Source organism: Ambystoma mexicanum, chromosome 1p, assembly GCF_040938575.1.
Source record: "Ambystoma mexicanum isolate Mex_15411 chromosome 1p, UKY_AmexF1_1, whole genome shotgun sequence".
Lineage (NCBI taxonomy): Eukaryota > Metazoa > Chordata > Amphibia > Caudata > Ambystomatidae > Ambystoma > Ambystoma mexicanum.
The window spans coordinates 1469374072-1469400665 of record NC_090921.1 but is presented as its reverse complement, the minus strand read 5'-3'; the positions used below and the strand labels follow the sequence as shown (position 1 = coordinate 1469400665).

At 47.3% G+C, this 26594-nt stretch overlaps 1 protein-coding gene across 1 annotated transcript in view; it reads left to right on the top strand.

Annotated features, from left to right (window-relative positions):
• The window catches only part of LOC138455743 (ras-related protein Rab-11A-like), a 218987-nt gene that overhangs the window by 72936 nt on the left and 119457 nt on the right, over window positions 1-26594 (top strand). The window contains exon 3 of the mRNA XM_069607131.1: window positions 4712-4905. Within this exon, the coding sequence (XP_069463232.1) occupies window positions 4712-4905 (194 nt within the window). The remainder of the gene's footprint in view (window positions 1-4711; window positions 4906-26594) is intronic.

The window sequence follows — 26594 nt, the reverse complement described above, 5'->3', positions numbered from 1 at the left end:
CTGGACTGGACTTCACAACACCATATATGAAACTTCCACCCAACAGTCAGCCAGGGGGAAGGGGAAAGGGACAGTCGGGGCTTCCCAGGACTTTGGGAAAACAAGGTAACGGGCAATAGAAACAATAGAAAGCAAGAGGCCACAGGGGCCATATTGTTTTCTATCGGGAATCAACAGGGCCTGGGTATCCAAAAATGGAGGATACTCCAAGCACCTGTCAAATTCAGCATGGAGCTGCCACCAGCCCATACCCTGCTCTGTGGGCCACCCACAGGTGCCCAAAAACATACACCAGGGGCACAGGGTTGTACCCCCCACCCATGGGTGCCGTAAGGGTATCCCATGGGTCTGTTCACCAAAAGAAAGCTGCACCGCCAGGAGTCCCACATGATCTCCTGCGCAGAAAACACGACAGAACACACGATAAAAAGGCAGTAAAGGACAAGGATACGCAGGCCCTGTTCCTCCGATGCATTTCCATCATCACACTGCCAGCTGTACTCCCAGCTTTGCCCCAGGGTGTAGTGAACTCGACAAACACTCATTTACTTGACTGCGGACATGATGTTGCTCCAGGATAAATAGCACAAACGCACTCTAAATCTGCCTTGCCTTTGTTCCTCCCCCCCCCCCCCACACGCTCAGCATGGTGTTCATAGGGGAAAATCTTCTACTGCACCACTAAGCAGCTCCCAAGCTGTGAGGATTTAAACTCTGGTGGGGACTGCAGTTCCAAGTTGTCCATCACTGACCCTCACAATATTACAATTTGTGTCTTGGGTTGGAGCAGTGAGGTTTGTCAGTCAAACCCTAATGCTATGGTGGAATACGCGATTAAGTTGCATCTAGACCGCCACCTCCCCCTCCAAGTTCCCAGGCCTCTGTTTGGGGGGAAAAAGGTTGCTTTGGGCTTTAGAGTATCAGCTAAACCACAAGGACAGAACAAGCTGGCCCATGTCTGAAACAACCGTTCTCTTAATGTGGCTACTGCAGATCTGGTCCTGGCCTTGTGGCAAAGTCCCTGTTTGACTCCTGCGTGGATAAGGACCTGACCAGCGAATACAAGCCAGGGCATGGAGATGTATGTCAATTTGGGCATCCCTCCTGGAAGTGCTGGTTGTCCAGGTGGCCACAGTTCACTTTAAGCTCTCTGCTTAGTCTTCTCCTCTCCCTCCAGATTGTGAGGGGCTAAAAATGGATGATCTAGCCCTTAAAGCTTTTGCATTTGGGAAAAAGGCCCAAGCACATGAATAGTTCACTGCCTACTACTAGTACTCTGGAGTAATTTCTAAAGCCTAGACCCATTTACTGAAAGGTGAAATTCCTGGAGCTGGTCAGTGATAGTAAGGAAGTGCCATGCCAGGCTCTGCAGGCTTGCTTGGATGCGACTGACTGCATTGCACTATCCATGGGGACATCATCAATGATATGCATGTCTTCATGTCTGAAACATGTAAAGACGCACTGCTTAGCTCGGGCATGTCTTTATAGTTTTACTTAAATTGCATAGCTTTCTCGGCAAGGCCATAAGATATTACATGGAGGACCCACTGGTGCCCAACACCCAGGTCCCCTCTCTCAGGTGACTTTCTCCCTATAACCTAATGTTGGTTCATAGCATACGCATTCTACTAATGACCACACACCCGGACATTCACATTAACAATCAGCAGCAACACATGAGACCGATAAAACAGAAACCTTTGGGGTTTTCACTGGCGGTTTAGGCAAAGCTGCAGGACATGCTGCTTAATGGCAAGCATTTGTTCAGAGCAAAAGCTGGTTGCTGGAGCGATTCAAGGAGTCGAGAATAATGGCTAAGTCATTGGGATTAGCATTCACCCCATGCCCTCCTTGGTAAATGACTCCAGAGAAATGGGAATCCTCCACTGTGTCCTTCATGCACAGGAAGGCACAATTGACACTGGCTGGGAATGCTCAGCGATTGCATACCCTTCCTGGTACGAGTGCTTCGAGGAGTATTGTCATTGATGACCTCTGTCTTCCACTTCTTTGAAGTCTTTCTCCATGCTGCTTACTTTGGGGGTCGCATCTCTGCCTCCTGGGACTATTTAGTGCCAAAAAAGGAGGCATCCGGCCCTTCCAGGACCTCGGGGATGGGAGGGGGGGAGCTAGGACTGGTTTGTGTAGTTGTAACGCCCTTAATACCAACAAGTAGTTTCTAAGCACAGGGAACAGGTTTCAAACCTGTGTTGCGCTGTGTTGTCTTGCTTCAAAGACCAAAATTGCCCCTGAGCTAACCTTCCTCCCTTGTTGGACCTCCAGGGTACCTATGTGGCGATCCATTAAGGACAGGAAGTTCTTGAGATTTGTGAAAGGGAGCTCCCATTGCCAGTTCAAGGTGCTACCTTTCGATCTGACCTCCATCCCAAGGGTCAGCCCCAATTTTGTGTTGGCTCATCTCATGATGGATAGGATTCATGTGTCTCCCTACCTGGATGAATAGCTGTCCCTTTGTCAGGTGCAGGTATTGAGCCAATCTCGAAGATACCTGCCGGCTAGTGCACAACTTGGGCTTTTCTCTGATTTGCCAGATGTCCAACTCTATACCTTCTCAAAGGCTCCAGTTCATTGGAGTGGTCCTAGTCACTTGGGTAAGGGCTTTTCGGTCAGAGGAGAGTCTACAGCATTGAACAGATGGTATCTTTTTTCCAGAACACACACACACACACACACACACACACACACACACACATGCATGCTAGCAGCCTCAGCCTTTCTCTGCCTTCTGGTCTCATGGAATTCTGCTAACTGAGGCTCTGTTATTCATGCCCTTTCAGTGGCTGCTCCAGATTGTGATCAGTTCTCCAGCGACATTTCAGACCTGGGTCTCAAGGAATATTGCCAGGGATTTGATGTCGTGCTGGGAGAATATGTTGGTGGGGGAGCTATTCTAACAACTGTGGCCAGACATCCAGGTCGTCCCAGAGGAAATCCTTTAGTAAAAAAAAAAAAAAAGCTGGAGTTGTCACCACTGTGACCTATAGGTGAGCAAGCTTTGCTCCTGGATAGTCATGTGCAGCAGGCAAATTCATTGTAACATTGAAAAATCTGACTAGAGCTGCTGGTTTTCTTGACCTTCATTCAGGGGGGAAACTGTTTTGATTGACAGACCATATCATGGCCATGCACCATATCATGGCCATGCAGTATAATAATTGTAATTTATAATAAAAAAAACTACCTCATGGGATCAGGGGTGGCCAGGGTGGCAGGGTGCACCAGACCATTGTTTGCTGGGAGGAATAGCAAGAGTGAATTAAGAGTGAGGGGAAACTAGGAAGGGGGTTTAGACAATGGATGGGAGTTAGGCAGGGGATCAATGCATTTATTAGTATGGAAAGTGTTTATCTTTGCTGCATAACTATGGTCTAGAAGGGTATGTGTTGCGTTTAATGTACACACTTGGATTCCAAGGCAGTTTTGGAGTACTAGAGTATTTTTAAAAATACTGCAGAGTGTATGAAGGACTTGCTCTGGCAATCCTAGTGGATTTATGGTACCAAATAAATTCTTGAATCTTGCCAAGCCAACTCAAAAAAATGACCTAATCCAAGAGTAGGATGTTCAAGGTTAATGTTTTTGATAACAAAAGGCAATGGCTTGTGATGGACAAAAATAAATGTTATGTCTAGTCCTAGATCAAAAGTCGGCTGTTTCAGTCTGTGTTGCCCTTAATGTCAGAGTAAGGCACCCTCCACGGCACTGAGGAGCAGGGATGGAATCGGTCTGCTACAAGTCGGCAATATAAACACCAGCGTGCCCCAAGAGCAGTGCTGAGGGCTCCTATGCATTGAAAAGACAAATTTATAGTAGGGCTAAAAGGGTGACCCTTAAGACACTACCAGGTTTTGGTGACTTTCTTAAAGCAGGTTCTCTGCTAATGATTCAGCCCTTAAATTGCCAGGTCAGGCATTGTGCCTGCTGGCAATCCTTTGCCTGTGTTTTTATTTGTTTATTTTTTTGGGGGGGGGTTAAGACTGGACTCCTGGGAATAATTTGTAAATAAACCACCCCTTTTCAATCCCTGTACCTGTGGTACAGTTGCCTGGTTTGGTTAATAAGTGGCAGGGCAGAGTCCCAGAAATGTCTTTGGGACCAGAATGAGATTTTCAAAATTTTGAAGGGAAATCTTACATGAAGGGTCACTAATGTATGAACTGAGATCATTCAATGATTTGATAATCTACCAATACAGAGTAGGTGTGGAAGTCTGACCTTAGATTGAGCAGGAAACAAGTAAGCAAATTGGTTGATATTTTATTTGTATCGTGCTCATACACAAGTGATTCGCAGCGTGCCGAGGCAAGGGAGGGGAACAAGGGAGAACACAAACAATCTTACTAGGCTCAGTGACATGAGAACACCTAAGTGTAGGGCAGAAAGTGCAGGGGGAGGCGTGAAGTGGAAAGTGCTAAGTAAAGGAATAAAAAAACAACAAAAAAAGGTAGTGCATCTGGCAATTGCTAGGTTTAGGGGCACGGTTGCCTCTTGGTGACGCTGCTGAAGTTGTAGATGGTGTGTGGGAACAGTTTGGTACAGAACAATGTCTTCAACCATAAATTGAAGACCTGTTGTAATTTTTGTTATCAGTGCATAATCGCACTTCAATGTACTGTCATGTATGGCGATAACATTGAAGCTTGTAGTATGTAAAATTGCATTCTTTCTAAAATATTTTTTCTTGTAGGTATTATCGAGGGGCTGTTGGTGCGCTCCTAGTATATGATATTGCAAAGTACTTGACATATGAGAATGCAGAGCGCTGGTTGAAGGAGCTGCAGGATCATGCGGACGGCAACATTGTTATAATGTTAGTTGGAAATAAGAGTGACCTCCGGCATCTGCGTGCAGTGCCTACAGATGAGGCCAGGAGTTTTTCAGGTGACTAAATCTTTTAGAAATTGTCTGAAAGTGGGATTCATGAATGTTGAAAATTTGGCGTGAAATTGTCTTTTTTAAAAAAAAATCTCTAAATTCATGTGATGCTGTCTTCAGTTACTGCTCAGACTGCACGAAAGCAGCCACATGGCAGCTAAGATGGTGGCTAGACACTTATTGGCTATTTGTAAGGTGCCCGTGCAACAAATGGTATTTTGAACATTTTCTTGAAGTTGAGAATCGCATGGGGTGGTGGACAGCAGAGGAACGGACAGACGGCTGGGCTGGGAGTTGACTAAGCAGCAGGTGTAGTAATTACTAGGAAGAGGCTGGAAGTCTAAATTGTGGTAGGCTGTAAATAATTTGCCTTCATGGTGCAAACTGAAAGGAGGAGCAAATGACGTTGATGGCCAATTTATCCTGAACATCCTCCGCAAAGGTTTTTTGGTGTGGGTCCATTTCTGTACCACTAGGTATCCAAATCTTACAGCAAAAAATATATAGTGCAGCTTCTGCTGCCTTCCCTTTCATTTTTAATTTGACTATATAGCGCTATATGCCAAAGCGCTGTACAGTGGTAAAAACTGTACAAATAATAACAAACTTGGGCACAATTAACCAGTAAGGAGATGAGACTTGAGATAAGTGGAAAACAGAAATGGAGGACAGAGAACAAAGAGCACGAGCGTTCGAGTGCTTCAGGGCCAAGAGGAAAATGGCAAAAGCAGAAATTAGCAAAGGGGGGGGGGGGCGAGGGACAGTAAAAAAGAAAATGGGAAACGGGATGGAGAGAATGAGATGGGACATAGGAGATGAGGAGAAATTAAGTGGGGCAAGACCATGCAGGCATTTAAAAACAAGACCGAGAAAATGAAACAATAGCCGGGGAGGCATTGAAGAGAAGCAAGGCCAGGCGTGAGTCGCAGGACTGGAAGATGAGAAACAAAGGAGGCTTAGCAGAATTATACGTGGAATGAAGGGGGGAAGAGTTGACATGCAGGAAGACACAGTAAAAGAGGAGCACCAGAACATGCATGAGAAGATTAAGGCAGAAACGAAGGTTTTTGTGGCAGAGAATGAAATGGTCTAGCCTTCCGAATATTAAAGAGATGGAAATGACCAGAACATAGAGTGGTCAAGAATGACACCACGGTTGCAGGCAGAAATAGAAACTGGAAGAGAGATGAAAGGAAATCGAAGGGTGCGGGGTGGCAAAGGAGTAGGAAGAGTTGTGGCAGGAAAGAAAAGCACTTATTAGATGGATAAAGTGGGCCAACCTCAAGATTGGATTGCAAGAAGACGGGAAGTAAGTAGTGTGTGGAGAAAAGAGGGAAACAAATGAAAGCGTTGTGTATCAGCATAGAGATGAGGGAGACAAAAGGAAGAAATGAGGCAAGGAGATTGTGTAAAGAGAAAGGTGGGCGACCCAGGACCAAGCCCTGGGGAACCCCATACTAGTGAGGGAGAGTAGAGTAAGAAAGATTGGCCTAGGACACTGAATAAGTGTGATCTGTCAAGTAGAAACAAATCCTTTGCCGCACTGAAACCTAGACCTGAGATAATGAAGAAGAGCATGATCCAGAGTGTCGAAAGCAGCAGAGTGGCCTCATTGTCAAGTAAGGATAATCTATATTGTAGACTTATTGTTGTTAGTATTCATTTACTGGTTCAGCTAGGGCAATATGCTTAATCTCATGTACCCTGCTAAACGTCCCCACCATTCCGGGCAATAAACAGTGAGTTCCTCCAAATTGGAAATGTAGGCAAGAGTCCCTTTTAAACCAAGGTGGTCTTCAGCTTTTTGCCTGGGAGATCACTACAGTGTTACTGACTCAAACACAATTGATCAAATTAAATTTCCCTTCCTGTATGAATCTCTACTGGTTTACACGCTATCATTCATTTCCAGTCTCAAATATGTGTATTACTTTCTAAAGAGAACTAGGCCTTTCTATTGCTTCTATCTAGGCAACAGAATTTACTTTAATAACATTGCTACTTTTCGGCCAGTGTAGGCATCTTTAAATGGAATCCATTCTACATGAACAGTTGGTTTACTCCAAGAATCAAGCCAAATATGGTGTTGGATAAACGTTACTTGAACAAACATTTAAACAATGAAGTCCTTTCACTTGGCTCCCCTATCCAAGTGTGAGGTTGTGGATGCATTGGCTATATGCAGATTATTTAAATGTTAGCAAGATCTGATTACAACTGGCTCCTACATGTTTGAATTAGAAAACCTTTCTCGGAACAGCTTCTCTGAACAGATGTGTAGCATTCTATTCTGAATGTTTGTGCAGCTTTCAAAGAACATGTGTAGATGGATTTTAATAAAAATGTGTATGTGACCTGCTCTCTAACCTTTTTTTATAAAACATTTTATTTTCATTTAGTCATAACGTAGACATAATAGGCCAAAACCAAAAGAGAGGCAAAAGAGAAAGGAGAAAAGAGAAAAAAGAGGCAGCTACATCAGATGAGGCCCACATGACCCATTCAGCAGCAGTAGTATATCATTACCGTTCACAGGGGGCACACCTGCAATTCACAGTGTGAATATTCAAAAGGGGCAACTCTCAAGGCCTCACTCCTCAAGGCCCTCCCATCTCCCATGCCGCCCATATTTTAGAGGCTTTGTTGGGACAGCCTCTTGCATTATAGACCCGTCTTTCAAACATAGCACATGTGTCCATGTCTATCGCCCATTGCTCCATCGTCGGAGATTCGGGGACTCCCCATTTTTGTGCAATGTTCCGCTTCATCAGGGCCGTCGCCGTATGCAATAAGAGTTCTCCCCATTTATTCAGTTCATACTCCCCTGGCGCTCCCAGGATTAGGACCTTCGGGTCAAGTTCTATTGAAGTGGAGAGTATCCGGGTCAGTTCCCGACAACAGGCCTCCCAGAAAGTTCGGATGCGGGGACAGGACCACAGAATGTGAAAGAAGGTCCCCTCCTCGATCCCACACCTAAGACAATTTGGGTTTGTTGCCCTCTTCCATCCAAACAGTGCAGTTCTAGGATAATACACTCTATGTAGTATTTTAAGTTGCACTAGTCTGAGTCTCGAGGAGATGGCAGTTTCCCTGGGGTGCATTAGTACCCGTATCCAGTCCTCGGGGTCAATGTTTCCTACATCTGTTTCCCACTTGGCCTTTAAGCTGATCAATTCAGGAGTCGCAAAGGATGTAATGGCATTGTAAAGAATGGATGTGCATTTGGAGGGGATGTATTCAGGTAGAATGTTACGTTCTATAGGTGAGTACTCCGGTATGCTGTCGTCCAGCGCTATGTGGACTCTTAGGGCGTGGGACATTTGCATATGGTGGTATCTTTCGGTGTCAGGGAGTCGAAACCTGTGCTGCAGGACCGCAAACGGGGCAAGATTCTCACCGCTAAGAACATCTCCCACTTTCTGTATCCCAGCTCTCACCCAACACGGCCAAGGTTCGAACCTCGACATTTCCTTCAGGTTGGCATTTCTCCATAGGGGTTGCGCCGCTGATATCTTGTTCCCCCATCCCACAAAGTTGTGCACTTGCCTCCAAGTGGTAGTGATCTGTGCCCTCATCGTTAGTGGGGAGGATCTAGGGGGGGTGTCGTACAGTAGCTGTAGTGGATCGGTGTCATGCATGGTTGCCACATCGGCCTTAATGTGGGGTAGTTCCCGGTCCCCATGCAGTAGGTCATTGACCACCACTAATTGTGAGGCCCAATAGTAGGTCTGAAGGCGGGGCACTCCGATCCCACCCTCCCAGATCGACCTCTGAAGTGTAGCCAGGGCTATGCGCGCTTGTCCACCACCCCACAGGAGCTCCCTAAGGAGAGTTTCCACCCGGGCAAATTCGGCCCCCGAGATCTGCAAGGGGGCGTTCTGAAGGACGTAAAGGAATCGCGGAAGAGCCAACATTTTAAAGAGAGCGGCTCTACCCATGAGGGTCAGGGGAAGAAGCTTCCAGTGCTGTACATCATTAGAGAATCGATCCAGTTATGCCTGCTATAGCCAGTTAGGTCCGATGTGATCCAAATCCCAAGGTATCGGAAACCAAGTTGTTCTATTTGATAAGGGCATTCCTGTGGGTCGGGCTGTTCTCCTCCTTTCACTGGAAAGAAAACAGATTTCTTCCAGTTGATCCTTAGACCGCTAAATCTCCCATATCGGACAAGAATCTGAGTCACTATGGGGCAAGTTCGGGCAGGGTCTCCCAGGTATAACAGGAGGTTGTCCGCATATAAAGATATCCGGTCCTCGTGTCCCTCTGGCCATCTGAATCCCATCCAGGATGTGCTCTGGCGAAGCCATATAGCCAATGGTTCTATCGCCAGGGCGAAGAGAAGGGGGGAGAGGGGACACCCCTGCCACGTCCCAGTCGAAAGGGACGAGAGGTCCACCCATTCACCTTGACCTCCGCCCATATATTTGTGTACAGCAATTTCACCCATCCCATGAACTCCTCCCCAAAGCCCATACGTGCCATGATCTCCCAGAGGCTATCCCATCGGACCTAGTCGAAAGCCTTCTCAAAGTCAACTGCCAGAAGGGCCAGCGGAATGTCAATGGCAGGAGCCCTCTCTAACGCTAAATGGAGTCGACGCAGATTCATTCGGGTTGATTTGTGTGGCATGAAGCCACATTGGTCCGGGTGTATTAGGGTATCGGCCACTGATTGTAACCTATTGGCCAGGAGCTTGGCGAGGACCTTAGCCTCACCATTGATCAACGAGATCGGCCTATAGGAGGCACATTGTTCCTGGGGTTTGCTCGGTTTGGGGATGACCACGATGGTGGCCTTGCACAGATCCTGCGGGAGAGCGCCCTGTTCCCGGGCTGACAATAACATTTTATGGAGAGATGAGGCTATGCTGACCCCTCCCAGCTTCTGCCACGTCTCCACCGGAAACCCGTTCGGGCCTGGCGTCTTCCCGGTCTGCAGCTGGGCTAGTGCGTCCACCACCTCGGTCTCTGAGAGATCAGAGTCCAGCTTCACCCTTTGTTGTACTGAGAGAGTCGGGAGTGATATGTCATTTAGAAGGGACGGGTCCAGCCGCGAGGTCGGAGCCCGATAAAGTGTTTCATAAAATTGGGCGAAAGCCTCAGCTATCTCTGCATCCGATTGAAACCTTTCACCCCGTGAGTTGACAATCTCACGAACACATCGTTGTCCCTCATCTCTCCTCTCCAACCAGGCTAGCATTCGGCCAGCTTTGTCTCCGTGCTCATAAATTCTGGCTCTGGAGTCCCAATGGGCTTGTTTAGCATTATCTAATAGGAGGTTTCGGAGCCGCTCGGTGGCTCGTTTAAGGGAGAGCTGGGTCTGCGGGGATGGGTCAAGGGTGTGCTTATTCTCACATTGGGCCAGTTCACCCTCCGCCTCTGTTACTTCCCGGAGCCTCTCTCGCCTATTTGCCACCCAGGAGATTAAGGCACCCCGCAAAACGGTCTTATAGGCCTCCCAAACCACCACTGGATCCTGTTCTCCGTTGTCATTAATTTCAAAATACTCAGTAGAGACTTCAGTGAGGTGATCAACAAGTTCGGGGGAGCCCAGATAGTAAGTATTCAGTCTCCATGTCCTAGCGGGGGAAACACCCCGCGTGCGGATCTCCACCAGCAGAGGCGAGTGGTCTGAGATGCCCCGGGGAAGGAACTCCGCCGCCGTTGCCTTATAGAGATCTGTATGTGGAACAAAGAGATAATCAATTCTGGAGAGGGAACCGTGGGCACCAGAGTGGAAGGAGTATCCCCTGACATCCGGGTGCAGTTCCCGCCATACATCACCCAGGCCCAAGGCAGAAGTAAAGGTAGAGAGCTTTGTGGGGGTGTCCGGGTTGCGATGTGTACGATCAGTGGAATTGCACATGACATCATTAAAGTCTCCACCCAGAAACAGCTCGTCAGGTTGGTGTTTACCTATGAGGGCAGTCAATTCGTCCAGTAGCTCCTGCCCCAGTCCGGGCGGGGAGTACACCGAGACGAAGGCGACCCTTACGTTCCCAAGCGTACCAAGGATCAGCACATAGCGGCCCTGTGGGTCTTGCTCTAAGCACTGGAGGGTGAAAGGGACACGTTTATGTATGAGGATGAGAGTACCCCTGGATCCCATTGTATATCCCGCATGGAAGGCAGCCCTGTAGTTTGTGCATTGGAAATGCAAACATTTCGAACCCGCCAAGTGGGTTTCGGATAGCAGGGCCACGTCGGGGGAGTGTCTACTGAGAATATGTTTAATCAAGCGCCTCTTGATCGCCGAGCCCATCCCATTAACGTTCCAGGTGAGCACCTTGAGAGACTTTGGATGTTCAGTCGGGGTCGACTGGGGTTGTAAAGGTGCCATCTAAGGACTCACACAAGAGATTGACCAGGTGTATTCCGAGGAGGGGATCCCCAACAGTGGTGTATCGCAGTATTGCCATGAATGCTGAGTGATGTGCTGCCTGAACCATTTGTAGCCTCGTGTTGCCGTGAACTTCAACTTCAACAAACCTCGGAGCTTGCGGTGACGCGTTGCTCCTGGGGTAACAGTGAACCCATTGAAACTTTCCTTTCCCACCCCCACCCCATACTCCACCCCAACACGAAGTACCTGTCGCCCCAACATCGCTGACCCTCAACAACGTAAGGTGACAGCCTTACAAACCCTTGTACAGATTAACACTAGAAGAAGTTAACGAATGGAGGGGGGGGCCCCCGTTGCTTTCTCCACTTGCAACGGAAGAAGTGCCCCTGCAGACCGCACTATTAATGACTTAGATAACTTATAGCAGTGCTGTGGTACTCTCCCACACCCCCTGCAACACCAATTCGGGCGTGCTCCCGCTTGTGGGGGCAGACCCCTCCGTAAGGAGCAATCCTGTTCAGTCTCCGGCCTCCGCCGGTTGGTTCGGTGAGGGTGGTTGACCCGGATCCGGAGGATGTGGAGGATGTGCCGGTGGTGGTCTAGGATTTCTCTCCCTGTTGGGCCGGGGCGCCGACCAGTCCCCCTCTATGTGCTGCTCTGCCCAACGCCAGGCCTCCCTTGGGTCGTTGAAGTGGACTGTTGTACCCCTGTAATATATTTTCAGCTGGGCCGGGAAAAGCAGGCCGTACTTGACTCCCATCGCTTGCAGCTGTCGCTTCAGCTTCTCAAAGGATTGCCTCGCTTTCTGGACTGCACGGGTATAGTCCGGAAAGAAGGCTATCTTGGACCCGTTGAATGTGGTCGTGCCCTTGGTTCGTGCGAGGTGCAGCAGCGCGTCTCGGTCTCGGTAGTTCAGTAGCTTTGCTATCACCGTTCGCGGTGGAGCACCAGGCACTGGTCTGCCAGTGGGCATTCGGTGTGCCCTCTCTACAGAGAAGAATTTAGAAAAGGATCGTTGGTCGAACAGGTCCATCAGCCATTGCTCCAAGAAAAGCTCCATACAGGGGCCTTCAGCTTTCTCGGGGATACCGAGGATGCGGATATTATTGCGCCTGGATCTGCCCTCCCCTTCTTCGACTTTGGCTTCCAGAGTTTTAAGTTTGGCGGTGACTCCTTGGAGCTGTTGTTGTACTGCTTGCAACCCGTCCTCCGTGTTGGAGATGCGCTGCTCCGCCTCCCCAGTGCGTGCCGATAGTTTCTGCAGGTCATGTCGGAGGAGGGACACGTCGAGACTGATTCCGTCCATTTTTTGCTCCATCGATGAGCGGGAGTCCGCTATAGCTGCCATGACATCCCTTAGGGAGAGCCCAGATGCAGAGTCCTCTTCGACCGACGGCAGCAGTGGAGTGTCAGGAGGTTGCGATGGGGGAACCGTATATTGGTCGATTCTGTTTTGCGTGGCCGATCTTCTAATCTTGTCTTTCCCCATGGTCACTGCCTCACGGGCGCCCTCTTGCACACCTTCTGTGGACGCGGGCAGTCCCCCCGACCGAGGCAGGTGGGGGGAAGAGAAGGGCGTAGAGAGCCGGGTGGCGAACTCGTGTCAGTGGATGTGTTGGCCCGACCACCGGCGCTAGGGGGTTGTTATACCCCGTTGGGATGGAGGCCGCGTATCGGCGTATCCCCACCTTCTGTTATTAGATCCTCGGTGCTTGTAGTTCTAGGGGGGGGGCAGGAGAGACCCGAATGGCCCCCTCGGCTGCAGCAGAGACCCCCAGCCGTCTCTCCAGGCGTTGCCCGGCGGCGCGCCCCAGGGGCCGCCTTCTCCCTCAACAGTATCACGTAGTATTTCCCAGGGGTCGGGGGGGAGCAAACAAAGCCTCGCGGAGGCGTGGGCCCCGCCGGATGGTTCAGCCCGCGGTTTCAATATGTCTGCTCTCGGGGGGGGGGGGGGGAGTTGTGTCCGGTGTTCGTGCCGGCTTCCCAGGATGGAGTCGGGTTTCGGGATTCCCAGCGAATTTGGGGTCTCCCGAGCAGGCGGGATGAGTCTCGCGCAGGGACCCCCAGCAACAGCAGCAGGCACTCACCGGCGGGGCCGCCGAGGCAGTGCACGGGACTCCCTCGCAGCGTTCAGCTGTCCGCTCCTTTCTTCGATCGGGCAGGCGGCTCCCCTCACTGGTTCCCTCGGGGGGGCTCGCCTGCGCCTCCAACTCGCACAGGCACTCTGGCTCTTCGTCCCCGCCGGCAACGGAGATGCTGAGATGACCCGCTCCTCACCCAGAGCGCACCCCGGCGGCCATCTTGTTTCCTCCGCGGGCCGCAGCGGCGTTCCCCACCTTCGTTGCTGTCTCCGCGGTTCCTGGGCGTTTCGGGCTGGAAATCGCCCCAGATGCGCTCCAGGGTATCGGGCACTGGGGGGCTTATCTTGGGGAACCCCCAAGCACTGCAAATGGTCGAATGTAGCAGGATGTTGGGCCGCGGTCGCGGGAGCTCCGAGAGCACACGTCTACTGCATCGCGCAGTTGGCCACGCCCCCCCTGCTCTCTAACCTTGATGCTAATCACCCCTCTGTCCTAATCTTTCTTGATCTCTCTTCTGATTTCAACAGTCAACCATGCCATCCTGCTCTACCAGCTCCATGGTCAACTGGGTATTGCTAATCGGGCCCTGGCCTGGCTGACCCCTTTCCTCTCAGACCAACCCTCCCAAGTCCAACTTGGGTCCTTCCTCTATCTCACCCTCTAATTGTGGTGTTCCCCAGGGGTCTAGCCTTTCTCCATAGCTGTTCAACCAATACCTGGCACCTTTCTTTCACCCCTCCTTCCCCACTGCATTGCTGCTCTCTGCTCCAACTTTCAGTGCTATGCGGACAGCACTAGGCTCGCTTTCAGGCTTTCCTCTGCCACCTCTTCTCCCTCGCTCATCCCGGATTGTCTCTCCACAATCCAGGAGTGGTCTGCCGCCAGTGATCTCTGCCTCCATGCCAGTAAGACTGAGATCCTCCTCATTGGCACACGTGCACCTTACTTTCCTATCACTCTCTGGCTGGCCACTCTTGGCCCTCTTCCTGCTCCCAACTGTGAGGCTAAGAACCTAGGGGGTCATCTTTGACTCTCACTCCTTAGAGAAGTCAGATGCGAGGAGAGAAGAAGTCAAACTAACAGCAGTACCTCCTCTGAGGTACTCTTCCTTTCCTCGTCTTCCCCCAAAAGTTCAATGTCTCCAGAACTCTTGTCCTCTCTAGGCTGTACTACTGCAACAGCCTCTTTTTAAATCTGCTTGCCTCTACTCTCTGTCCTCTACAACTCATCCAGAACAGGATTGCAGGACTTGACCTCAAGCCCAGGGATTGTATCCCTCCAGCTGTGAAATCTCTCCATTGGCTGCAAGGATCAAGTTCAAGACCCTCTGCATTGTCCACAAGGCCTTCTGGAACCTGGGACCGCAATACCTCCAACTCTGTCTTCAGAAATATCTTCCTACTCGAGCTCTTCGCTCCTCCAACTCCTTGAGGGTCCGACGCTTCTCCAAGCAACAAGTTGGGGGCAGACCTTTCTTCGGCTGTCTCCTCCCTCTGGAACAGCCTCCCTGCCTCTCTGAAACTTGAGCAGAACCTTCTCCGGTTCTGGAAGCACCTCACGTTCTTCCTCTTTGCTTCTGCTTCTCTTCTCCCCTGCTGATCTCCTGTCTGATAATGCACTAGTCACCTGGTTACCCTCTGAATTCGGGCCCAGGTCCCTGCCCTCCCAGTTGCAACCCTGCACTGCCTCCTGGCAAACGTTGTACTTTGGTCTGTACCTGCAACCCTACAGGCCCAGTACCTGAACTTACTAGATGCCTGCTGTCTGCACTTTAACCCTCGCACTTGCCACTTACTGGCCGCACTACTTATTTATCCCATGGTTTTTATCCCATGTTTGGCACTTCCCCTCCCTTGACTTGCGCGATCTCCATGTCACTAGGCTTAGTAAGATCTTCCTTTGTCCTCCCTGTTCCCCTCTCTTGCCTCGTCGCACCTTGAAACACTTGTGTATAGGTGCGTTATAAATGCCATATCATATTGCTTTAATTACACCTCTTCAGCTTTCAATCTAGATGTGTAGTTTTGGTTCTACATGTGTTTGAGCTGGAGATGTACTATTCCCCAGTAATAGGTATCTGGTTACAACACCCCAAGCACCATTGCCCTTTGATACTGAAGTCTTGCTGTGCATTCGAAGATGAGGGACTGCGTTTTGCACAATTCTCCAAGAATGGGATAAATTCTCTCTGCTAATTTCGGTTTTCATGAATAAATAACATATAAATATACACACCTTGGCATGCAACGGTTTGCATGATATCACACTAGGTAATAGTTTGTTGCAAACAGAGGCCCCAAATTGGGATAGAGCAGGTTGAAGTTTTAAAATGGACACCACTTTGAACTTGCCCTGAGGCTGGCTGCTGCAAATGTTCCTCCCCTACCCCAGCCTGCACTGCCTTACCAGGGGAGAATGACCTCCATACTCGTCTGAACGACCTCCCAACACCACAATGATTACCTTCATGCAGTGCCATTTGACTTTCATCTGTGAATCCTGAGGGTATCCTCGCACCTACTGCCCTTGGATCCTCTTCTCGCTATTGGATCCTGACCCTGGGGGTGAAGAAGCTAGGGAGGTTCACCTGGGTGGAGGGTTCTCAGTGATTGGGAAGAGGGTATCCACAGACGAGACATGCAATTCCCCTTTCCGTTATGAGAGCCAACCTAACTCTTCCCTGGCCTTTATGGGCTAATGCAAAACAACACCCATCATTTAACCTACTATAGTACTGGGATGAGGAAGAGGTGACTAGGTGCAATGAACACTCTTAAGTAATTTCACCACTCTAGTACTAAGCTGAGGAAGAGGCCTGCAGTGTTGTAAAGGTCAGGCATGTCCCAAGTTCTCCTCTAATTGCAACCAGCCAATTGCCATTTGGATCTCGCACCTGCCGCCTGTCAAGTGGTTGCTGGTGTATAACAAGGGAGGATGGTATATAACAAGGGAGGATAATGGCAGCAAATCCTGATTATGAGGAGGCAGCCATGGTGGGACCTGCAGGATGGTCAGGACGCCAGCAGATGATCCAGAGGAACTGTGGAGCCAAGTACCATGTGGGCCGCAAGAAGACCACAGCTCTGGGAGACTCCATGGTCATAGATATGCAGAGTGGCAAGGAAAAGGAAGCAGTGAGCTCTGCGTGGGGAAGAAGCCGAGCTTCTGGCAAGAATAAACCAAAATGCGAGGAGGGCTCGCAGTTGGAAGAAAGCCAGATGGCAGAGCCGAAAAGCAGAGTACAGCTACCTCCGAGGGAACGCCTGAAGCCGGTGAGTGAAGAAGGGGAAAGTTGCTCGAACCTGGGGGGGCTGTGGGAAAGCGAGGCCGATGCTGAATGAATGAAATATTAACCGCATGATAAAACAAATGCAACGCCACGGGTTAAAAGCAAATTGGGGACAATATAAGGCAAATGGCTAAGCCATGGCAAATACTAATACAAAACTGAATTAACTTTTTGGCAAAGCTACGTTCTTATGACAAGTGAAAGGTGACATTCAAATATTGCCTAATTGAAAGCAAACTATGAAACACGGAAAGTATGGAAGATTGCGCATGGCGACAAGGTGGTGAAGGAGCTGAAAGACCACTAACTGAAGAATATGCATGAATACAGTGCGACAAAGCCAATAGGCTGACAAGAAGTGAGTGTGGACATTGACACATGGGCAGAGGCAGAAGAATGGGTGTGGGCTAGAAAGCCTAGGGTTCCTGGTTGCGCAACCTGTAATGGGCGGACCATGTGGTCCGACAACTGCGCCTACCCCAGGGATCCCTCAATTGTGAAAGCCAAAGACATTGCTGGAGTGAATTAAGAAGTTATGACTATTGAAAGATTGGTACAAATTGACTTTTTTGAACTTGGGGGTGGCGGAGAGCTGAAAAGTAAGCTAAGAGCTGGTAAAGGTCAGAACTTTAATCACTATTTCTGACATTGCTGACCTCCCTGCACATTGTTTAGCTTTAGTTTTGACGGGGATAGGCTTTGGACACAGACAAGACTTTTAAGTTGAACTCTGACTTACACTTTCCTTAGTTTCTTTAAGGTAGGGAAATCCCACCATACTATAGGGCAAGATGGGCTTTCATCCATCCTGACTCATCTACGAGAAATTTCAGAGGTGGAATAATCTGTGACAGAAATGTACACACTACAAAATGTTCGTACATTCCCATGCGAACATCCATTTCAAAACCCTACAAACTTACACTCCCACCCGCACCCCCAACATACCCACACCCTACTTACCTTTTCAAGATTCACTGTGGCGTGATCGGGAACCAGCTTTGTTTTTTTGGGCAGCTTCAGGGGTTTCCCCAGCTCACTATACTGGTGTAGTATAGTTAGCGAGGTGTTGCGGGACACACCGCATCCCTCCTGCAGTTTTTTAAAACTTTTTGTGGTGTCTGTTGGGGTCGGTAATTTTATTTTTTTCAGACATTTCGTCCTATTCCATCCTGACATTATTTAATATAGCAATTCTGTTGGAACTTTGAATCTGTCTTGCTTCATGATGCCTTCACACATCCCATAGACCAGGCTTCACATTTTTCAAAAGTGATCAATGTATTTTTAGCAAGAACTGGTGTGTATGTGGAGTATTGAGGGGGTTATCACTTTTGTATTTTATGTATCCTCTCCTCAGTAAAGGAGAATTTCTAGCCCCTTATACTTGACTCTAAACCTCTTAGAATAGCTGAGTGAAGTAAAGATGCTCAAGACGCAACAAGCTTTTTAATCTTGGTGAGGGACTCTTTGTCATGTCGTCTATGGGTCCAGGTCAAGGAGCATTAGGATCTGGTCGTTTGGAACAGATTTTAGTCTTTATCACTGCATGCAACAGCTGATCACAAAACCATCTTTTTTTAAAAATGTTCTTTTGTTTTAAACAGTTTTTATTGGCTTTGCAACATGACAAACGCCTTACGCAACAATGAAACAGAATGTCAACCTACTCCCCATAGTTCCTTGTACTCACCAGTCCTTTTCCCAATAAATTGTCACATTGCAATACAATTTGCTGATCCGATGAAGATGACTCCTGAGCTGGTCAGCAAAAATTAGACACATGGACCCCACACATTGTGGGTGGGGGGTGGAATAAATGCAGCGTTCCATTATAGGATGCATCAAAATCGTGACGATATGCAATATCTTCCATCCTTTGAGATTTAGTCAGAACTGGCCATGTTTGGGCTATTTTCCTGCCTGCCAGTATTAATAGAAGGCCGGCCAGCCTTCTGGCACACCTAGGTGACAACAAAGTCCGCCCCAGAAGTGCCATCAGGCGGTCTGGCATCACTCGTTCCTGAATTTTCTGACCGCGCCTCAAAAACGTCCCACCAGAATTTGCAATCGGAGGACATTCCCATGACAGATGGACGAAGGTGGCCCCATTAACCTGGCTTCGTGGGCATTCCCTCCCCTCCCCCCTGAAATGTCCAGATAATGCTTATGTAATTTGGCAGGCGTGTGATAAGTTTGATGCATATAGTTAAAATAAATGTGCTTTTATCTCCTATTAAGCGAGACAAACCAAGTCTGCTTTCTAATATATGCGCAAGCAGCATCACCTATTTCTTTGAGTGCTATCTCCCACCTCTATTTCGATCCGCCCCACACCTGCAGGAACATGGACATTAGTCTATTATAATTCTTTGAAAAACAATAGTCCCGCTCCCTAGATCACTTCATGCAGTAATAGAAATGTAGGCGGTTGTTGTGAATGTAGGAAAGAATGCTCCAAATGCATTCCAGATATGAAAGTACAGGAATACCTCCCATGGAGAGGTGCCCCCTTTTTCCTTGAATAAATCTATGATCAAAACATTTTGAACTAGTCCCCTATTGGTGTGATTCCCATTTCGTCTAAAGCTGTGTATATTTTCTCACTTGGAATACCCAAAGCTGGGAGCTTCGGGGAATACAACACTGTGATTCCTAGCTTATCGGCAGTCTCTCTCCAGGCTGCATATGTATTTAACACTGTCCCCACACCAGTTTTCCTACCTCACTTACTGCCCAGAATAAATGTCCTGAGAAGGTACGGCACAGCCAAAGCCCTCTCCACCTGGACAAAAAAACCATAATTGCTGTCCCTCTTCGTCCCTCATCCAACTTAAACGCTTGCATAGGAAATCTCTATGCAATTTGCAACGAGTGGTTGCTCTCTTAGCTTTTGTTTCTTATCTCAGAATATGTCATCCCTTGTTTTAGATCTTGCCAGCTCAGTTTGAAGTACTCTGTCCTATACTCCAGCCTAGTGTGCCTCTTTTGGAATTGTCAGCACCTCCATTCTGGCATCCAGCCTCAAAATGCTATGCAATGCACAATTTGTGACTCGCTCCTCTTCAAAGTATAGCTATACTTGCCTTGTCGCACCTTTCCCTGCCTCTGCTTTCCCCTAGTACTTCCGCACCTTTTCAACAGGTGGTGGTGATGCCAACTACAGTCCCATCACACACCACAAGATGCAGACTGCCTGAAATAACTAAAAGAATTGTTTACAACCATGTGTAACACAGTTGAGACATTAGCTGTCTCGAGTGGGCACACATCCAGTGTTCAATGCATTCAGTCCTGGCATTCAGGTGCAATCGCTTTGCATGGTCGTAGGGTTTGTCCTATGATTATAGTGGTGAAATAGTTTAGCAGGTGCATTTTTAATGTTAACGAAATGCTTTTCGTTTATCTTCAGCAAAATTGTATAAATGGCAGGATTTACTAACTTTTAGCAGGGAGGTGTCTATCGGGTTCATTGACAGAATGGGGGTGTGGGGAGGGCGTGTTCTCTCCTTCTTGCTCCCACATACTCTACCCCTGCACCAAATGCTGATTTTACTTATTTCTAATGTGGTCGGAATACCTACAAATTAAATGTGCATTGTTATTTTTCCTTTTACACACGTACAGCACATACTACTTCTGCTTCAGGAGTACGTTGGATTAAAGGCAAAATTGTAGGAAGTCCATTTCAGTCCAGAGTGGAGGAAGGCAGAGCCTTGCAGAGGTTGGGATTTGGAGTATTGAGAAGTTGGTCCCTCCCACCACCAGTCCTCCCTTAACACCCACATTTTATAGTAAGATGGCAAAGGGGTCATGTGAAGCCAACCATAGAGCTTTGACGGGTCTTCAGAGCTGGAAGAAAAGAAGACTTTGAAGAGACAAAGAGCATCCTTTCCTTATAAGTGTTGCAAAGTGGATGGCTATATTAGCCAAAAAAGTGTAATAGAACAAATGACGGTTCCCTTTTACTTACTGAGACTGTCCTCTGAGGGGAAGTAAGTGCTGCTCAGACCTTGCAGCATATCCTCTTCAGTCAACAGACAAAATAATGGTCTTCCCACACGACCCCATTTTTTATTTTTTTATTTTTCTGGTTACCCCTTTTTTAATTACACGTTTGAATGCAAGGCGAAGACCCCACTCTCTAGTACCATGCTGTTATACAAGATGTTAACATTTCCAACATGCCGTTGATCAAAGCAACTAAATTACAAAGCCCTTTGGCCCAATTACATTTGTCCAAATATCCTACATACATTGCTTGATAAGCATGACCTGAAATTGAAATGACTTTGATTTAAATAGTTTTGTGGAAAAACTCCCATTCCATCTACGACCAGCCTACTCGCTGGTGTAAGAACACTCTTCAACTTGTCTTTCTCTACTTCGCTCTCCACTTCTCTCCTTTTAACCTTACTCTGGTCATTCCATTGTTCACTTTAACATCTCCATCCAACTCCCTTTTCTCCTTTTTTTCCTCTTCAATGACCAAGAAGAAAATCAAGGAGGACCCTCTGCATGTTGCTCTTCTGATGTTTTGGACTAAAAATACCATGATTTCACTAAATTGACATGTGATGGCTGGCTAGAACTGACCGGAAGTTGCATTCCAAAATATCTGCAGGCCTAGCACATTCTTAAAAATTCCACTAGTCCTGCAGGACAAGTTCCTTAGTTTACATACTCTACCTAAGAGAAATACACACCCCATGGTGACAGATGATATATATCTATATAGATAATGTACCAGTGCTTTCTGTAAAATGGTGAATGTTACCATAAGTACACTACATCTTTGCACTGCTACCACCAAAAGGCCAGCCACGCACAAAAACCTTTTCTTTGATGGCGGTAACTGTCAAATAAAAGTTTCAAACATCCCATACTGGACACAAGTGTGAACCCAATGCAAATGGTACTCTCTGGACAAAAACAAATCTCCTATGCGAGTGGGCTACTAGATTTTGCAAATCCTACTCTGGAGAGCCAAATATTGCAGACCTTTGCTCTAACCCCTGATCTTTATGACACAAAAACCTCTCTTCGCTCTTCCCTATTCAAACCTCTGGCATGGACCATGTTTTTTTTTTGGGTTCACGATTTACTTAGGATTCCATTTGACCAACACTATTCTGCACACACAAACCTTCCCATCCTCCACAAAGTATCTCCGTCAATATCCAGACTCTTAAAAACAAACCTGCATCGTGACCTACAATGCTGGCAGATATGACTTTCTCTACTCCTAGCCTACAAAAATTCTTTTGCTGTGCTCTCCTTCGCAATGGATGCTGCACTATCCTTTTAAATTGCTAAGCTGATCGTCACCCCCGCAAACTTGCCTCCAAGCTTTGCTCGCACCTCCCAACCAATATTCATAACACAGCTCTTGTTTCTCCCTCCTCCACCCACTTGTCCACTACTTTTTCTGTCTAACACTTCCATTTTTACCCTACCTCTTCCATCCTTTGCAGCACCAACCCATCTTGCGTTCCCATTTACCAATTTTCTCCCCAAATGGTGAAAAACCTAGTCTCAATCACCTGCCTTTCTCTCTGGAATCTTTAATCTCTCTCCACTCGACTCTTCTGCCGCCTGTAAATTTGTGACTGTCCTAACTTTTTTGAAGGAACCCTTTGCTGATCAAACGTCCCAGTGAACTGTCGCCTAGTTTACTTCTTTCCCTATTATTCCAACATCCTTCAGCATGTGTTTTTCAACCGGATCCCTAAGTACCTTGTGGAACATGGCCTTTGACACATGGAGAGCACTACACCCACAGACACAAGCTTTCACCTACTTCCTCATTTCCCTCCCTACGTCCTCAACCCCTGCTTTCAATTGGACATACACACGTATTGACTTTATTTTGCTCGAGGCGGCACAGGAATGCATGGTGACTGGATCCTCCATTGACATAGTAGAGTGGTCATAACACAATGTGCATTTTGGAGCTTTATGGGGGTCCCCAGCAGAAAAAAGGTGGGTATGTGTAACACCCTTTATAAAGAGTTTATGCAAAAAGAAGTCTGATTTCTGTGTAGAGTTTCTTTAATGATAACAAGAGCCATTTCCGTGAACACTGTGTGGGAAGCAGCCAAAATCACAATTTGTGGTGTACAGGAGTCCTTTAGGAAGAAAGTAAGGACACAGTGGGAGACGGCCCTCAAGGAAAAAAATTAGAAAAAAGGAAGCAATCGCCGTAAGATCTTAGCTTTATGGGTGTCTTCTCTTAAGTTATCAGATCCCTTAGGAAAGATTTGAGTGAAATCTGGCAAGGGAAAGGGTTAACTTGGCTGGGCTTTTTGAAAAACAAATTTTATGAAAACTGCCATAAAGCCCACACTTTGTTAGCGGCGTGTCTTCGAGGCCAAAGGGCAAACAGGACGGTACTCAGAATTAGGAGCTTCGAGGGAAAAGTATTGGTTAACCCGGTGGAGTTTGTACACTGATTCGTGCAATTTTGAGTCGCTGTACACAGCTGAAGGTGAGTACCCAAAGTAGTTTTGAGGACTACTTGGTGAATATCCCCCTGCAGTCTCTGGCAAGCAGCCAGGCTGAACAGCTAAAGGCTCCAATGCAGGTTAAAGAAGTATTAGATGCTATATCTGGTCTGAGGGCGGGCTGTGCCCCAGGACAAGATGGCTTTACCCCATCTTATTACAAAACTTACAGTGGAGTTTTGGCTCCCTTTTTGACATGCCTCTTTAATGGCATTATGCAGACTGGTCAGGCCCCCAGACTCTTATCGAAGCGCGAATAATAGTCCTGCTTATCAATGTAGATGCTAAACGTTATGCCAGCATACTAGCGGACAGATTAAGTAAAACATTACCCCATCTAGTACATCATGACCAGGCAGGATACGTGAAGGGCTGACAAGACACAGACGCTATCCATAAAACCTTGGACCTGATGGAATCCATAGACGACCGAGATGACCACCCCACCCTAATTTCAGTAGATGCTGAAAAGGCCTTTGATGGGGTGGAGTGGCCCTTCATGCAAGTGGTTATGAAAAAAGCATCATACCTCGGTTCGCCCAGTATAATGGGGGCCCAAGTGCTTTACCCTAACAAAAGCAAGGGTGGTGATAAACGGGGTTGCGTCAGATTTAAGCAGCAAAACCGGTTGGTTCTGCCCCTTGTCCCCTTAGTCCCAGAGCCTCTTGCACAGGCTATTCAAGCAAATATTGGGACTGAGTAGATTTAGGCAGGAGTTCAAATTGCCATTGTTTGCAGATCGTTTATGTGGGTATGTGGTGATCTCGGGCTTTCGCATTAATGCTATTAAAACTGAGTCTCTGTCCTTAGCCCAAAACTCGACTCTGCCCAAACTAATAGACTGGTGGGGAATCCAACCAGCAAGAAGACGAATCTGATAAATAGGGGTACTGGTAACTAGGCAGTTCAGCAACCTGTATCACCTCAACTTCTCCCCACTTTGGAGTAAAATCTCCAACAATGGTTGAGACTTCTGCTGTCCTGGGCAGCAGGACTGGTAGTTATTAGAATGAATATACTGCCAAGACTATTATTCCTGTTCCAGTCTCTTCCCTTGGTGGTCTTTGAGGCATTCCACAAAGAAATTAGACTCTCTTGGCATGTTTGTGGGGGAACCGGAGACCTCGAATATCCTATAAAACAAAGATGAAGGCAGGGTGGGATATCCCAATATTTACTAGTATTATAGGGCAATGCAATTCTGCATACTTTCAGATCATCTTTGAAACCATGCAGGAAAACGGTGGGTACACCTAGAGAATGGGCTTCTTGCTCCAGTTACGTTGGGGGTAATGATTAAGGGTCCCACATAGGCTTTTACTGCACAAGATGTGGAAATGCCCAGTTCTCTGTTCTTTGGTCCCTATGGTGTAAATCATGCAATATGTTAGTGTGGAGTATAAAATATCCTTTTACATTATCACTACCGTAGTGATCCCCTGGTGCTCTGGTGGATCTGGAAGAAGGGAGGGGTGGGTTGTTACGTTAGTAGGACAAAGATTGGAGAAGGAGCAAGGGAGCTGTGGTGTGCTGTTGGCAGCTTCAGTTATATTAACACAGTTTCAGAACCTTTTGGTGTGTTATCCGGTCTGTCTCCATTGTGTGCTGTTCTGCAAGGCTCTGTGTGGTTTTTGTTGTTGCAGTGTATTGAAGTGCGTGCGGGTTGCTGTGGTTTGAGGTTTGGTTGTGTTTAATTGGGGTTTGAAGGGTGTGGTTTTACTAGGGTTGGTTATTAGTATTGTCTGAGGAGACGCAGATTCTGTGTCTTTCAAGGTTTAGATGAATTTCTTCCTTGCAGTGATTTGTTTCAGCATGGCGCAAGACTGTCCCTCACCTCTGTCCATATGTTACGCTAGTCAGTCTCTACAATTCCATGTTTATAGTTACTTATGCTAGCCCTCAGATCCCAGTTTGTGCCTGATGCAAACTGGCCCCTCTGGAACTTATCTAGTAGTGACCCCTGCCTCTACCCGTAGCTGTGTGCATGACGCAGTTCAGTCCAGTCGTTACCACCATGGCCAGATTGACGCACAGGAATCGCCATACCTATGTCTCATTTGAATTTTTTTTTGTGTCAAGTTATTAGTTTTGCATGCAAGTCCATTTCCAGGAATCCTGCTAGGGTTTTGTGCATGTCCATCTAGTGCATTCCATCTTAAACTTACTAGCTTGGGTGTGGGTTTCTTCATGTGGAACTTGTGGTCTTGTTTTGCCTGGCGGGTTTGCCTATATGTAGGGGTTGGTTTTGAAGATGGTGGTCTTGTGAGCGTGATGTGATTGTTGAATTGTGTGGATGCAAAGTTGCATTGGTGGTTTATTCATTAGGTCATGTCTGGTGTTCCCTCGCTTTTGCTTTTCCTCAGAATTCTTTTTTTTGCAGACTTCTCAGCCCTGAAAAAAACAGCATTGTGGGAATGAGGGATCTCCTACCAAATCCTCACCAAGAATAATGCTCATGTAATCAGTCTTCTTTAGCATCAGGACTCCATTTATTCTAGACGTAACCTCACTCTAAAAGGTCCTGAAGCTGTTGCATTCCCAGATCATGTGCTCAAAGGTGCCCTCGCTGTGCTTGTGTCCAAAATACTCTTAAGATCTTAATTTGTCTACTTCTTTCACCTAGATTTACATTCACATTCTTACAAATTCCTCCACTTGCTCCCACTCATTTCTGATCGTATTATCGCGGACCATTTGTCCCGTATCTCTTTATTAGGTTATTTGTATTGTTCTAAATGTTTGTACACTTGAGGCTATGTGACCATCAGATTTGTAATCTCTTAGCCATTCAGACAAGCCTTTACCTTCCTCTGGCAACCTATTCACCAATGCCGCCTTCATCTTTCTGTATTCCCCTAGTGTGCAGTGTCTAAGACCTTTTTGTTGTGTTAATTGTTTGAAACTATTCCATTTTCTTTATCCTCAAAGGTCTTGCAACCATTGTATTCCACACAAGCCAGTTTGGCCAGAGTAGTGATTTCCCTCCCCGTTTAATGTATGGATTCAGCCCCAGTAAAGTTATACTGGAGCTAGATACTTCCTTTTATCTTTTCTTAGATCTTTCCAACATGCCCTTATAAAAACGGTTTGTTCATACGATCTGCAACCTACAGCATCTTCCAATGTAAGTATAGCTCTAGGTGATAATGGAGAAGACCTACTAGTCCCAGCTTGTGTCCAGACATCCGTTGAATTTTCTAAGAATGGAAGTAGGTGTCATGCTTCGAACGCCAGATGGTAGTTTTCATCATCTGGCACACCCAAAACACCACCTTCTGTTGACAACAAGTTTCCAAAGTTTCAAGCCTGGTTGTTTTCCATACCACAGAAAAGAGTGCATCAAGCTTTCTATTTTCTTTATAGCTTTCTTTTTAACCTGCATAGGGATCATGCTTAGAATGTAAATGATTTGTGGTGTTGACGTCCTCTCTATTGCATTCTCTCCCCCACAGGCTTAATCCTAGATCATTCCGTCTTCTC